Genomic DNA, 14,771 nt, shown 5'->3' with positions numbered 1-14,771 from the left:
GGGTACATTCCTCAATCTCATAAAAACCATCTATGAAAAGCCTACAGCAAATATCATTCTCAATGGGGAAAAACTGGAAGCCTTTCCCTTAAGATCAGGAACACCAAGGATGCCCACTCTCGCCATTATTATTCAACATAGTACTAGAAGTCCTTGCAACAGCAATCAGACAACAAAAAGGGATCAAAGGTATCCAAATCGGCAAAGAAGAAGTCAAACTGTCTCTCTTCGCAGATGACATGATACTCTATATGGAAAACCCAAAAGAATCCACGCCCAAACTATTAGAAGTTATAGAGCAATTCAGGGGCGCCTGGGTGGCACAGCGGTTAAAACGTCTGCCTTCGGCTCAGGGCGTGATCCCGGAGTTCTGGGATCGAGCCCCACATCAGGCTCCTCCGCTATGAGCCTGCTTCTACCTCTCCCACTCCCCCTGCTTGTGTTCCCTCTCTCGCTGGCTGTCTCCATCTCTGTCGAATAAATAAATAAATACATAAAAATCTTTAAAAAAAAAAAAAAGAAGTTATAGAGCAATTCAGTACTGTGGCGGGATACAAAATCAATGCTCAGAAATCAGTTGCATTTCTATACATGAATAATGAGACTGAAGAAAGAGAAATTAGGGAATCCATTCCATTTACAATAGCACCAAAAATCATACGTTATCTCAGAATTAACTTAACCAGAGATGTGAAGGATCTATATTCTAGAAACTACAAATCACTCTTGAAAGAAAGACATTGAAGAAGACACAAAAAGATGGAAAAGTATTCCATGCTCATGGATCGGAAGAATTAACATAGTTAAAATGTCCATGCTACCCAGGCAACCTACAATTTCAATGCTATCCCGATCAAAATACCAATGACATTTTTCAAAGAACTGTAACAAACAGCCCTTAAATTTGTATGGAATCAGAAAAGGCCCCGATTTGCTCATAGCTTTATAACAAGTCTTAATATGTTACTCTTATCCCCACACCTTGTTCTTTATTCTTGTCACTTTGCTTTCCACTTGAACTTTACGATCACTTTATCAAAATCTCTGAAAAATCTTACTGGGATTTAGTAGAAATTTCATTACATTTATTCATTAATGAAGATGATTGTGGACTTAATTTTTTCCCCTGTGAACAAAAGCCTACACCCAGTGAATAGCCAGTTAGAAGAATATACATATGATTTCTGTATGGATACTTGCATTTTTCTTTCTTTAGGCATGGAACATTAAAATTTCACTGGAAATTTTATATAGATGTGGGATTTTCATTGGGTTAGTCTGCAACAGGATGTATACTTTTTGGTTTTCTAATTGAATTATGTTTTATTGGGTTATTTATTTATTGTTTTCTATATTATTTTCTCTTTCATGAACTCCTATTGTATTCTGGGTGGGAGGTTTTTCAATGTACAGCAGACTTCCTAAAATTTTCATTCTACCATTTTTGTTGTTTTTTTCTTATTTGTTGTTCACTGCCTCTCAAAATGGCTTTCATTTTGATAATTTTTAATTCTACTAAATACTTTTGCTTAAACTATTACCTTTTTATAGCTTTTTCAAAAACAAGTGCTGATGAATACTCTCATGGTGCTGATCTATAGGAAAAGGAGGCTGAAGCTGAAGAAAGGACAAGTTTCATTGTCCATATTCATGAAATGTCTTTGAATTAGGAGTTCACTGCAAGCCCCCATGCTTTTTCAGTTGTGCTACACTGTGTCGAGAAATAGAAGAACTAGAACAAAGGATAACTTTTTTTTGGATGACTTTTTCCCTTCTATCAGAACTTTATTTATTTATTTATTTACTTTTTTACTTATTAATTTGAGAGAGAGAGTGTGTGTCCACGTGTGTGAGCAGGGGAGGAAGAGCAGAGGGAGAGAGAGCATTTCAAGCAGGCTTTACACCCAGCATGGAGCCCACTGTGGGGCTCAATCTCATATGACCCTGAGATCATGACCTGAGCCAAAATCAGGAGTTGGACACTTAACCAACTGAGCCACGGAGGTGCCCCAGAACTATATTTAACCAAAACCTCTTTTTCTTCTGCTTTGTAGTCAGCATCCATCTCTAGTCAATATTTTTCCAGATTTGTTTACCCTGATGGTAGTTTAAATGTGAATTTAGTATGAAGGGATAGAAAAATAGGATCTAATAGGCTTGCTTTTTTCTTGCCTTTTTTATTATTATTTTTGTTTCATTCATTGACCTTGTCTCAGTCATTCCTATTTATTTTTGTAGATTCTGAAGGGAGGTCAGAAGAACCCAGTATTACTACATATTCCATCATTTTCTTAGATGACTTAAATAATAAGGGTATTAACATATAGATAATTCACAGTGACAGGATTTAGAGTATCAACCCTTTTTCTTTGCTGTTTCACAGAGCTGTCATCTATGGTATCTCCTTTTTATTTCAGAAATTGGTATTAGATGGGATAACATTTGGACACCAGTCAACCTTGAGGATAATCTCATGTTTGGCCATATTTTGTTAATGCTTTTACTTGATGCTTTCTTGTATGGCCTTGTGACCTGGTATATAGAAACTGTCTTTCCAGGACAGTATGGCGTGCCCCAACCATGGTACTTTTTTCTTATGGTGAGTACTAATGCTGTTGTTATTGCAAAAGCCATAGTCCTTATGCATTTATTTCATATAATATTTATAGTCAAATCAAAAGGTCAAATGCAGAATCATTTTCCTGTGCATACCAGCCATATGAAAATGCTAGCCATTTCTTGATCTCTTAAAGCCTTCCACATATGCAAATGCACAATATCTGTGGATAAGACACTGAATCCCCATACATTTAAAAACACTTGAGTAATAGAAATCTTCTTCAGCCACATGATACATAGTGGATTAGACTGGAGGATAAAGAAACCTGAAAGTCTGCAGAAGTTGTTCCCAGCTAAATAATACGTGATGATTTCTTAGATCCTAGTGAGTAGAGGATTGGGTATTTCCCATATCTCTGTTCTTACCACCTGTTTACTTTCAAGGATTAGACCAGTTTACTTAGAGTGGAAGAGCTGCTGCATCTTGCCCTCCATAACTATTACTGAATAATATATAGTACAAAGAATGCGTTCTGACTGAGTGTGATAAAATGCATTGGCTGTGACTTCATTGTTGAGTAATTCAGTTTTGACCCTACTTCCTGAACAGTAACATTTCAAAATGATTTTTGCTTCTAATTCCTGGAGATATAAATCATACATAATTTATTACAAAGTTCAATCCCTTAAAGTATGCAATAGCCACAGAGTAAACCAAGCCAAAGTGTTTTCAAGTTCTTATAGTACTTCATTTTTCACATTAAAATTTTTAATTCTGATGAAATTCGTATTTTAAAATTAACCATTTTGAAGTGGAAAAATACCAGTGGAATTTAGTGCCTTTACAATGTACTTGCATATGTCTAGTTCCAAAATATTTATTACCCAAAAATAAAACCTTCTATCCATTAAGAAGTCACATCCCATTTTTCCATATCCCAAACTCCTAGCAACCACAAATCCGCTTTCTTTTTCTATGACTTACTATCCTGGATGTTTCATATAAATAGAATCATATAATAGGTGACTATTTGGCTTCTTTCACTTAACATAATGTTTTTGAAGTCTATCCATTAATATGTATCAGCACTTCATTCTTTTTTATTACTGAATAATATTCCATTGTTTGTATATAGGACAATTCCTTTATCAACCTGTAGAAATGTAGGGCATCTTTTGGCTGTTCGAATAGTGCTGCTACGAATATTTGTCTATTAAGTATTTGCTTGAGTGCCTGTTTCAGTTCTTTTGGGAATATACCTAGGAGTAGAACTGCTAGTACTTAGGATAATTCTGTTTCTTGTTTTTAGGAACCACTAAACTGTTTTCTGCAGTGGCTGCACCGTTTATACATTCCCACAAGCAATGTACCAGGGTTCTAATTTCTCCACAGCTTCAAAACCCTTGTTATTCTTTTCCCTTTATTGTAGCCATCCTCGTGGGTATAAAGTGTTCTCATGGTTTTGATATGCATTTCCCTAATGACTAATCATGTTGAGATATTTTCATGGGCTTGCTTCTTGGTCATAGGGTATGTTACTTATAGAAATGTCTATTCAAGTTCTGTGACTTTTTTAACTGGGTTGTCTTTTTATATATTCTTGACAGTAGAACCTTACCAGATACATGATTTGCAAATATTTTATTCCATTCTCTGGGTTATCTTTTCATTCTCTTCATAATACTCTTTCATGCACAATAATTTTTAACTTTGATTAAAACCAATTAAAAAAAATTTTGTTGGTTGTGAATTTTGTGTCATATCTAAGAAGTTAATTGTGAGATCCAGAGTCATCAAAATTTACCCCTGTGTTTTCTTCTAAGAATTTGATGGTTTAAAAGGAATTTGATGATTTTATCTGTTAAATTTAGATAACTAATCAATTTTGAGTTGATTTTTATATAGTATAAGGGGGAGATTCAACTTCATTCTTTTGAATGTGTTAATCCTTTTGTCCCAATACCACTCTTTGAAAAGACTATTCTTTCCCCATTGAATGGTCTTAGCACCTTTGTTGAAAATCAGTTGGTCATAAATGTATGGTTTCATTTTTGGATCCTCAATTTTATTCCATTGGCCTATATGTCTATTCTTATGTCGGTACCACACTGTTTGATTACTATAGTTTCATAGTAAGTTTTGAAATCTGAAAGTGTGGGTCATCCAGCTTTTTCTCTTCTTTTTCAAGATTGTTTTGGCTACTAGGGGGTCCTGGAAGTTCCATAAGAACTTGAGAATCAGCTTTTCTATATCTGTAAAAGTAACCATTAGAATATTTATGGAAATTACAATGAATCTGTTGATTGCTTTAAGTAGTATTGCCGTTATTAAAAATATTGTCTTTCACAGGGTTTGGAATTTATTTGGAAGGGTCAGAGAAAGGCAAAATGAGACAGGAAACAAAAGCAGCTAGAAAAGATCATGTCAACACTGTGGACCCCTGGAGCCCAGTGATGCAGGGAACTCTGAGAATCAGTGCAGAGCACACAGTGATGATCTCAGAATCATCCCCCCCACCCAAAAAAATTGTCTTTCAGTCCATAAACTTTCTTTTTCTTTTTTAACTTTCTATTTATATAGTCTTCTTTAAATTCTTTCATTGAGGTTTTATAGTTTCAGTGTGTGAGTCATTCACCTCTCTGGTTAACTTTGTTCCTAAGTATATTATTCTTTTGGATGCTCTTGTAAATAGAACTGTTAGAATAGAATTTTCTTTTTGTATTGTTCATAGCTGGTATGTACAAACACAACTGATGTATACACGTTGTATGCATCTTTGCTGGATTTGTTTATTAGATCTAGTAGTATATGTAGGGGAGGGGTCTCGGGGCACTTCAATATGTAGAATCATGTTGTCTTCAAATATAGATAGTTTTACTTCTTTCTTTCCAGTTTGGATATCTTTTATTTCTGTGAATAGCAAGAATGAAAGCAGGTATCCTTGTCTTATTCCTGATTTTAGAGGGAAAGCTTAAGTCTTTCACTATTGAGTATGATGTTAGCTGTGGGTTTTTTCATAAATTCCCTAATGAATTTCAAGAAACTGTCCCTAGTTTTCCAAGTGTTTTTATCATGAAACACTTTGTCAGAGGTTTTATTTGCATCAGTTGAAATGATCATGCCCCATTTGTTCTATTAATGTGATATCTTTCATTGATTGGTTTTTGTATGTTAAACTATCCTGCATTCCTAGGATAAATCCCACTTTGCCATGATGAATATTCTTTTTGATATGCTATTAGATTTAGCTTACAAGTATTTTTGAAGATTTTAAAATCTATATTAGTAAGGGATATTGGTCTGTAGTTTATTTTCCTTGTGATGTCTTTGTCTGACGTTGGCATTTGTCTTTCAAGTAATGCTGAGCTCATAGAATGAGTTAGAAAGTATTCTTTTCTCTTAACACTTTTTGGAAGGCTTAGAGAACAGTTTTTTAAATTCTTGTTTAAATGTTTGATACCAGTGAAGACATCTGGTCCTGGACTTCTTTGTAGACAGGTTTTGATTACCAAGTCAGTCAGTTTATTCATTATAGATGTGTTCAGATGGAATGCCTTATTTCTGAAAGCTCATCTTGGTAATTACATTTTGGCTTTCTTTGTAGCACTCATACTGGTTTGGTGAACCAAAAATCAGAAGGAAAAAAGAAGAAATGAAAAGCTGTGGGGAAACCCCAAACAAGTATTTTGAGGCTGAACCTGCTAATTTGGTGGCAGGTATCCAGATCAAACATTTGTACAAGGTATTTGTTTCAAAGGTCTCTTTTTCCTGCAAAGACTGAAAGCCATATACTATACCCTGGATTTGTAACTGGCCATTTCTAGAAAACAAATAAGATGTTTAATAATGAATGGGTCATAATCAGTATAATTCTAATTTAAGAGACATTCATAGAACATATAGATATATCTTTACAATATAGGATTTACTTCACTCATTATGCTTCTAATCTCCTCTGGTAGGCTTGGCAACAAGTGATATTTGAATTTTGTAATAAATTCTGTGAAGAAAATAAACTTGATACAGTAGTAACATCTGAGTGTAAGTGGAGAGGATGACACTAAATGTAGCTAAAGGGAAATATCTCTGAGGAGATGACCTTTGAGTTGAGATTTGAAGAATGAATAGAGCTAATTCTTTGAAAAGCTAAGTAAGAGAAGAATACCCACAGGAGGCAAATAGCAAATTCAACAAACCTGAGGTGAGAAAGATCTTCATGTGTTTGAGGAACAAAAAGAAGACCAGTATATTTGAAGGCAAAAGAATGATAGTAAATGGCTTCTTTGGGAAGCCATTGATTGATTCAAAGCACTAGAGAATATGACATATGTGTTTTAAAGAACATTTTGGCTACAGTATGGAAAACAGGATGTTGAAAGGTGGGGAGTTGAGAAGGAGAAGAGTGGGGAAAGAAGACCGGATGGCGCTTTTTATAAGAAATAAGAATTGTATAAGGGTTGTGGAAGTATATATAAAGAGAAATGGACAGATCCAAGAGATTTCTAACAGAACTGAGAATATTGGGGGATGGGTGGACATTGAAGGAAGAGGAGTAAACTAGAATAATTCCTAGAATGACAAACTAGACTAAGATGTTAAAAACAGCAAGTCTGTTATTTACCAAGTTGTAGTAGATTTTCTTTTTTTTTTAATGTTTTTTTATTATGTTAGTCACCATACAGTACATCCCTGGTTTCTGATGCAAGGTTCGATGATTCATTAGTTGCGTGTAACACCCAGTGCACCATGCAATACGTGCCCTCCTTACTACCCCCACCAGCCCATTCCCCCACCCCCCTCCCCTCTGAAGCCCTCAGTTTGTTTCTCATAGTCCATAGTCTCTCATGCTTCATTCCCCCTTCTGATTACCGCCCCTTTCTTTATCCCTTTCTTCTACCGATCTTCCTAGTTCTTATGTTCCATAGATGAGAGAAATCATATGATAATTGTCTTTCTCTGCTTGACTTATTTCACTTAGCATTATCTCCTCCAGTGCCGTCCATGTTGCAGCAAATGTTGAGAACTCATTCTTTCTGTTAGCTGAGTAATATTCCATTGTATATATGGACCACAGCTTCTTAATCCAGTCATCTGTTGAGGGGCATCTCAGTTCCTTCCACGATTTGGCTATTGTGGACAATGATGCTCTGAACATTGGGGTGCATATGGCCCTTCTCTTCATTACGTCTGTATCTTTGGGGTACAGTAGTGCAATGGCTAGGTCATAGGGGTGCATATGGCCCTTCTCTTAACTATGTCTGTATCTTTGGGGTAAATACCCAGTAGTGCAATGGCTGGATCATAGGGTAGCTCCGTTTTTAACTTTTTAAGGGACCTCCACACTGTTTTCCAGAGTGGCTATACCAACTTGCATTCCCACCAACAATGTAGGAGGGATCCCCTTTCTCCACATCCTCTCCAGCAATTGTTGTTTCTTGCCTTGTCTATTTTTGCCATTCTAACTGGCGTAAGGTGGTATCTTAGTGTGGTTTTGATTTGAATTTCCCTGATGGCTAAGGATTTTGAACATTTTTTCGTGTGTCTGTTAGCCATTTGTATGTCCTCATTGGAAAAGTGTCTGTTCATATCTTCTGCCCATTTTATGATTTATCAAATGAACAAACATTCAATATTACAGGCATCCCAGAAGGAGAAGAGAGAAACAGAGAGGCAGAAAATTTATTTGAAGAAATAATAACTGAAAACTTTCCTAACCAGGGGAAGAAAACATACATCCAAGTTCAGGAAACTGAGAATTCCAAACAAGATGAACTCAAGGTCCACACCATGATACACAATAATTAGAATATCAGAGATTACACAGTTCCAAACTTCAGGCTATATTACAAAGCTGTAGTGATCAAAACAGCATGGTACTGGCACAGAAATGGACACGTGGATCAATAGAACAGAATAGAAAACCCAGAAATGAACCCACAACTCTATGGTCAGTTAATCTTTAACAAAGCAGGAAAAAACAGTCTCTTCAACAAATGGTGTTGGGAAAACTGGTCAGCTATATGCAAAAGAATGAACTTGACCACTATCTTACACCATACACAAAAATAAACTCAAAATTCATTAGAGACTTAAATTTAAGACAGGAAACCATAAAAATCCTAGAAAAGGGGCATCGGGGTAGCTCAGTCAGTTAAGTGTCTGACTCTTGGTTTCAGGTCAGGTCATGATCTCAGAATTGTGAAATTGAGCCCCTCATCAGGTTCCACCCATGAAGCCCGCGGAAGATTCTCTCTCTCCCTCTGTGTCTTTCCCTCCCCCACCCAGCTCATGTGCTGTGCTCTCTCTCAAAAAAAAATTCCCAGAAGAGACCACTGACATCAGCTGTAGCAACATCTTTCCTGAGGCATTGTTCTTTTATTTATTTTTTAACTTTTTTTCTTTAACTTACTTGTTTTTTATTGTTTCTATGCTTATACCTTTAACTCCTTTTTTCTCTTGCAGCATCTAACCTGCATATGTAAATTCATCAAGTATATTTTCATTTTAGAAATTACAATTTTTATCACTTCAAGTTCTGTTTCTTTTTAGTTATCTTTTTCTTTTTAATTTTTAATTCAGTTAGCCAACATATAATATATCAATAGTTTTTGATGTAACTTTCAGTAATTCATTAGTTGCATATGACACCCAGTGCTCATCACTTCATGTGCCCTCCTTACTGTCCTTCAACCAGTTACCCCATCCCCCCACCCACCTCCCTTTCCGCAACCCTCAGTTTGTTTCCCGGAGTCAAGAGTCTCATATGGTTTGTCTCCCTCTCTGATTTCTTCCCATTCATTTTCTCCCTGTCCCTATGATACCCTGTGCTATTCCTTATATTCTGCATATGAGTGAAACTGTATGGTATTGTCTTTCTCTGACTGACTTTATTTCACTTAGCATAATACCCTCCAGTTCCATCCATGTCAATGTAAATGGTAAATATTCATCCTTTCTGATGGCTGAGTAATACTCCATTCTATATATGAACCACATCTTCTTTATCCATTCATCCGTTGCAGGACATCTTGGCTCTTTTCACAGTTTGGCCATTGTGGACATTGGGGTGCATGTGCCCCTTCTTTTCACTACATCTGTATCTTTGGGGTAAATACCTAGTAATGCAATTGCTGGGTCATAGGGTAGCTCTATTTTTAAGGTCCTGAGGAACCTCCATACTGTTTTCCAGAATGGCTATACCAGCTTGCATTCCCACCAACAGTGTAAAAGGGTTCCCCTTTCTCCACATCCGGACCAACATTTGCTGTTCCCTATGTTGTTAATTTTAGCCATTCTAACTGGTGTAAGGTGGTACATCATTGTGGTTTTGATTTGTATTTCCCAGATGGGAAGTGATGTGGAGGATTTTTTCATGTGTCTGTTGGCCATTTGTACATCTTCTTTGGAGAAGTGTCTGTTCATATCTTCTGCCCATTTCTTGACTGGATTATTTGTTTTTGTTGTTGTTGTTGTTGTTGTTGTTGTTGTTGTTGTTGTTGTTTGGATATTGAGTTTGAGAAGTTCTTTATAGATCTTGGATACCAGCCTTTATCTGTACTGTCATTTGCAAATATCTTCTCGCATTCTGTAGGTTACCTTTTAGTTTCGTTGACTGTGTCCTTTGTCATGCAGAAGCTTTTTTGTCTTGATGAGGTCGAAATAGTTCATTTTTACTTTTCTTTCCCTTGCCTTTAGAGATGTGTATTGCAAGAAGTTGCTGTGGCTGAGGTCGAAGAGGTGGCTGCCTGTGTTCTCTTCTAGGATTTTGATGGATTCCTGTCTGACATTGAGGCCTTTCTTCCATTTTGAGTTTATCTTTGTTTATGGTGTAAGAAAGTGGTCCAGTTTCATTCTTCTGTATATAGATGGCCAATTTCCCAGCACTTTTTATTGAAGAGACTGGCTTTTTCCATTGGATATTCTTTCTTGCTTTGTCAAAGATTGGTTGACCATAGAGTTGAGGGTCCGTTTTTGGGCTCTCTGTTCTGTTCCACTGATCTATGTGTCTGTTTTTGTGCCAGTACCATGCTGTCTTGATGATCACATCTTTGTAATATAGCATGAAGTCAGCATTGTGATGCCCCAGCTTTGGTTTACCTTTTCAACATTCCCTTGGCTATTCAGGGTCTTTTCTGGTTCCACACAAATTTTAGATTGATTGTTCCAGCTCTGTGAAAAATGTCAATGGTATTTTGGTAGGGATTTCATTGAATGTATAGATTGCTCTGGGCAGCACAGACATTTTCACAATGTTTATTCTTCCAATCCATGAGCATGAAATGTTTTTCCATCTTTTTGTGTCTTCCTCCATTTCTTTCATAAGTGTTCTGTAGTTTCTAGAGTATAGGTCCTTTGCCTCTTTGGTTAGGTGTATTCCTAGGTATCTTATGGGTTTGGGTGCAATTGTAAATGGGATCGATTCCTTCATTTCTCTTTCTTCAGTCACATTGTTAGGGTATAGAAATGCAACTGATTTCTGTGCATTGATTTTATATCCTGCCACATTGCTGAATTGCTATATAAGTTCTAATAACTTGGGGGTGGAATCTTTTGGGTTTTCCACATGGAATATCATGTCATCTGCAAAGAGGGAGAGTTTGACTTTTTCTTTGCTAGTCTGAATGCCTTTTGTTTCCTTTTGTTGTCTGATTGCTGAGGCTAGGACTTCTAGTACTATGTTGAACAGCAGTGGCGAGAGTGGGTATCCCTGTCATATTCCTGACCTTAAGGGAAAAGCTCTCAGTTTTTCCCCATTGAGAATGATATTTGCTGTGGGCTAATGATAGATGGCTTATATGATGTGGAGGTATGGTCCCTCTATCCGTATATTTTGAAGAGTTTTAATTAAGAAACAATGCTGTATTTTGTCAAGTGTTTTTTCTTCATCAATTGAGAGGATCATATGGTTCTTGTCTCTTCTTTTATTAATGTGATCTATGAAATTGATTGATTTGCAAATGTGGAACCACCCTGGCATCCCAGGAATAAATCCCACCTGGTCATGGTGAATAATCTTTCTAATGTAGTGTTGGATCCTATTGGCAAGTATCTTAATGAGAATTTTGTCATCCGTGTTTATCAGGGATATTCTGTAATTCTTTTCTATGGGGTCTTTCTCTGGTTTGGGGATCAAGGTAATGCTGGCCTCATAGAATTTGGAAGTGTTCCTTCCAATTCTGTTTTTTCGAACAGCTTCAGAAGAGCATATATTAGTTCTGCTTAGAATCTCAAGAATTTCTGGGCATGCTCTTGTGTATCACCAAACTTCTGGCTGAAATCATGGCATCAGTTTTTCTGATCGTTGATGGCAACTTTATGAGGTTTCCTAGCCCTTACTACAATTGAATAAGCCCATAATTAACTATATTACACTCTTCATACATGGAAGATAGAGAGGCCTCCATTTTCCTTACCAAATGTGGATACTACTGTGCCTTCACACCTATTTGCCTGATATACAAACTCAGCACACCTACAAAAGTTGTTCATTATTCACAACATTAACTTTTTTCACAAGTTCGATAGTATGATGTTGCTTCTCTTTTTTTTTTTTTTTTTTGACTTCTTTGTTGAAGTATAATTGACATATAGTGTTACGTTAGTTTCAGGTGGACAACATAGTGATTTGACAAGTCCGTATGTTACGCTGTGCTTACAACCAGCATAGCCACCATCTGTCACCCTACAATGCTATTATAGTACCATTGACCATATTCTCTGTGCTGTACCTTTCATGCCTATGACTTGTTATTGCATAACTGGAAACCTGTACCGCCTACCTTCACCTGTTTTATATTGTTGTTTCTTCTAAGGATAGAGTATATGAGTGTTCTGTCTTTCATAAGTGATAGTGACATATAACAAGTTACTCTTTCTTTTCTCTCACAGGAATTTGGTGACAAAGTAGTAGTAAACAACATGTCTTTGAATTTATATAAGGGACAAATCACTATTCTTCTAGGGCAAAATGGGGCAGGAAAAACCACAGCCTTGTCTCTTCTAATAGGTATGTATTCAGCTCTGTTTAGAGCAGAAGTCAGGTTCTTTCTGAGGCTTCAAACCAAACATGGTGGTATGGAATATGTTGTCATTTCAGTGTTGCAGATTTATTACACTTTAATTATTTACAACCGAGATCTCTTGGTAATGTAATAAATTCTTTCATTTATTCAATGAAAATATTTATATGCCAGTTCTTTTCATAGGAATTGGTAATACAGTGGTGATTGTTGTCACACTCAATTTTGTACGCTGGTGGAGATACAGGAAAGAAACTTGAAACTTAACATCATAAGTATGAAAGGAGATGTTATATGTGGGATGCTGTTCATCTAATAGAATGACACATAACCTGTTGGGGGGCTGAGAAAAAGGGCAGTGTCATCAAATCTGAGACAAATATGATATATAAAGATCTGCGAATGGAATCAAGAATATTATAGACCTAAGCAAAGACTAGGAGACTTAAAAGCAGGGAACCGACTAGATCAGAGATGGAATTTGAATAATAGCAAAAGATAAATCTAAAGGAATAATCAAAAGGTCAAATGAAAGGTTTGGGGGAAGCCATGCTATGAAAATTAGAATTTATGCTGACCGCAGTGAGAAGCCATGGAAGAATATTTTATATAGGTTTATATGTTAGATGCACTGCATTCACCAGAAAGGAAGAATGGATAGGGAATACCAGGACGATTAAAATCATGAATCCCACGTGGTGTGTGAGGTTAGCATAAGTTCTGAGGCTGGAATAGGGCTGAGCCCAGCAGTTGAGATACCATAGCCTCTCCTTTGAAACTAAAATGATGCCAAAACTAGCTGAGGGAGGGCAGACACCACCCACATTCTCTGATATTTTATATATTTGAACTGATTACCTGTAAGTTTCAGTTAAACCTCTTCTTAACAACATGACTACCCCGATAGTATCACAAAGTTGTAATTTGAATTATCATTAACCTAATGATAATATATGCATTATACATAGTTGATATGCTTTACATAAGTTATCTTGAAACACCCTCGATGTTCTGCATATAATCTCAGAACACATATAATACACTTTTCTGGAGTTAAAATGGAGGAGGAGTAGGGGACCGCTTTTTCAGCCGGTCCCCTGAGTCGAGCTGGATAGATACCAGAACAGCCTCAACATCCACGGAATCAGCCTGAGACGCAGGAAGATACATCTGGAACTCTACAAATGAACATCTCCAGCGCTGAGTATTGAGGTACAAAGCGGGGAGCCGTGAAACCACGCACAGATATCGGAAGATAAACGGAAGGGGGAGGGAGCCGCCACATTCGGCCCAGGGAAGCGGTAGCCACGTGCACGGAGGAGCAGGCAGACTCGTGGACCAGCACCCGCGAGACAGCAGACTGAGAATGTGAGCCGGGGAACGCGCGTGACCAGACTGAGGACTGGAGCTTTGGAGCACACGGGGGCAGCTGGCGGCTGGCGGTGTTAGAAACAAAAAGGACAGAGACACGCAGGCCCTGAAAGTGAGGGCTGGGATGCCGGATGTGGGGCACATATCCTGGGATGCTGCAGGGTTGAGCAGCACCAACAGAAACAGAGTTAAAGTGGCCAGAACATCAGTGGAGAACGGTCCGCGATCCCTCTGTTCTGAGACAGAGGCTGAGATTTGGCCATTGCTGCTCTGACTCTCAGAAGAGGCACAGCAAACCGCCAGGGAAAGCCGCCAGAGAACAAAAGCCTGGAAATACCAGCACACAGTGTGCCCACCCCCACCCCCCCTCGCAGGGGACACGGAGACTCTACCCAAACAGGGTTGCCTGAGTATCGGTGCGGCAGACCCTCCCCCAGAAGGCAGGCTGAAAAATCAAGAAGCCCACATCCCTAAGGTCCCTATAAAACAAGGGCGCACGGCCTGGGTCCCGGTCAATAATTTGGGCTCTGGACAACCCCGCAACCTCTCTTCATCAGAATGACGAGAAGGAGAAATCCCCCCCAGCTAAGAAAAGACAATGAGTCTGTGGCCTCTGCCACAGAACTAATGGATATGGATATAACCAAATTATCAGAAATGGAATTCAGAGTAACAATGGTCAAGATGATGTGTAGACTTGAAAAAAGTATTAACAAAAATCTTAATGAGAATATAGAATCTCTAAGGGCAGAAATGAGAGCGAATCTGGCAGAAATTAAAAATTCTATGAGCCAAATGCAGTCAAAACTAGAGGCTCTGAC

The 14,771-nt window shown here is 37.6% G+C and overlaps 1 protein-coding gene across 1 annotated transcript in view; it reads left to right on the top strand.

Annotated features, from left to right (window-relative positions):
* Positions 1-14,771, top strand: part of LOC103668882 (ATP-binding cassette sub-family A member 3-like) — a 160,587-nt gene that overhangs the window by 35,332 nt on the left and 110,484 nt on the right. Inside the window, exons 7-9 of the mRNA XM_008697189.2 lie at positions 2,418-2,599; positions 6,165-6,302; positions 12,449-12,595. Coding sequence (XP_008695411.2) covers positions 2,418-2,599; positions 6,165-6,302; positions 12,449-12,595 — 467 coding nt within the window. The remainder of the gene's footprint in view (positions 1-2,417; positions 2,600-6,164; positions 6,303-12,448; positions 12,596-14,771) is intronic.

The sequence above is a fragment of the Ursus maritimus genome, unplaced genomic scaffold (assembly GCF_017311325.1).
Source record: "Ursus maritimus isolate PB19 unplaced genomic scaffold, ASM1731132v1 scaffold_2, whole genome shotgun sequence".
In the NCBI taxonomy this organism is placed as follows: Eukaryota; Metazoa; Chordata; class Mammalia; order Carnivora; family Ursidae; genus Ursus; species Ursus maritimus.
The sequence above is the reverse complement of the archived record's forward strand: the minus strand, read 5'-3'. Positions and strand labels throughout refer to the sequence as shown.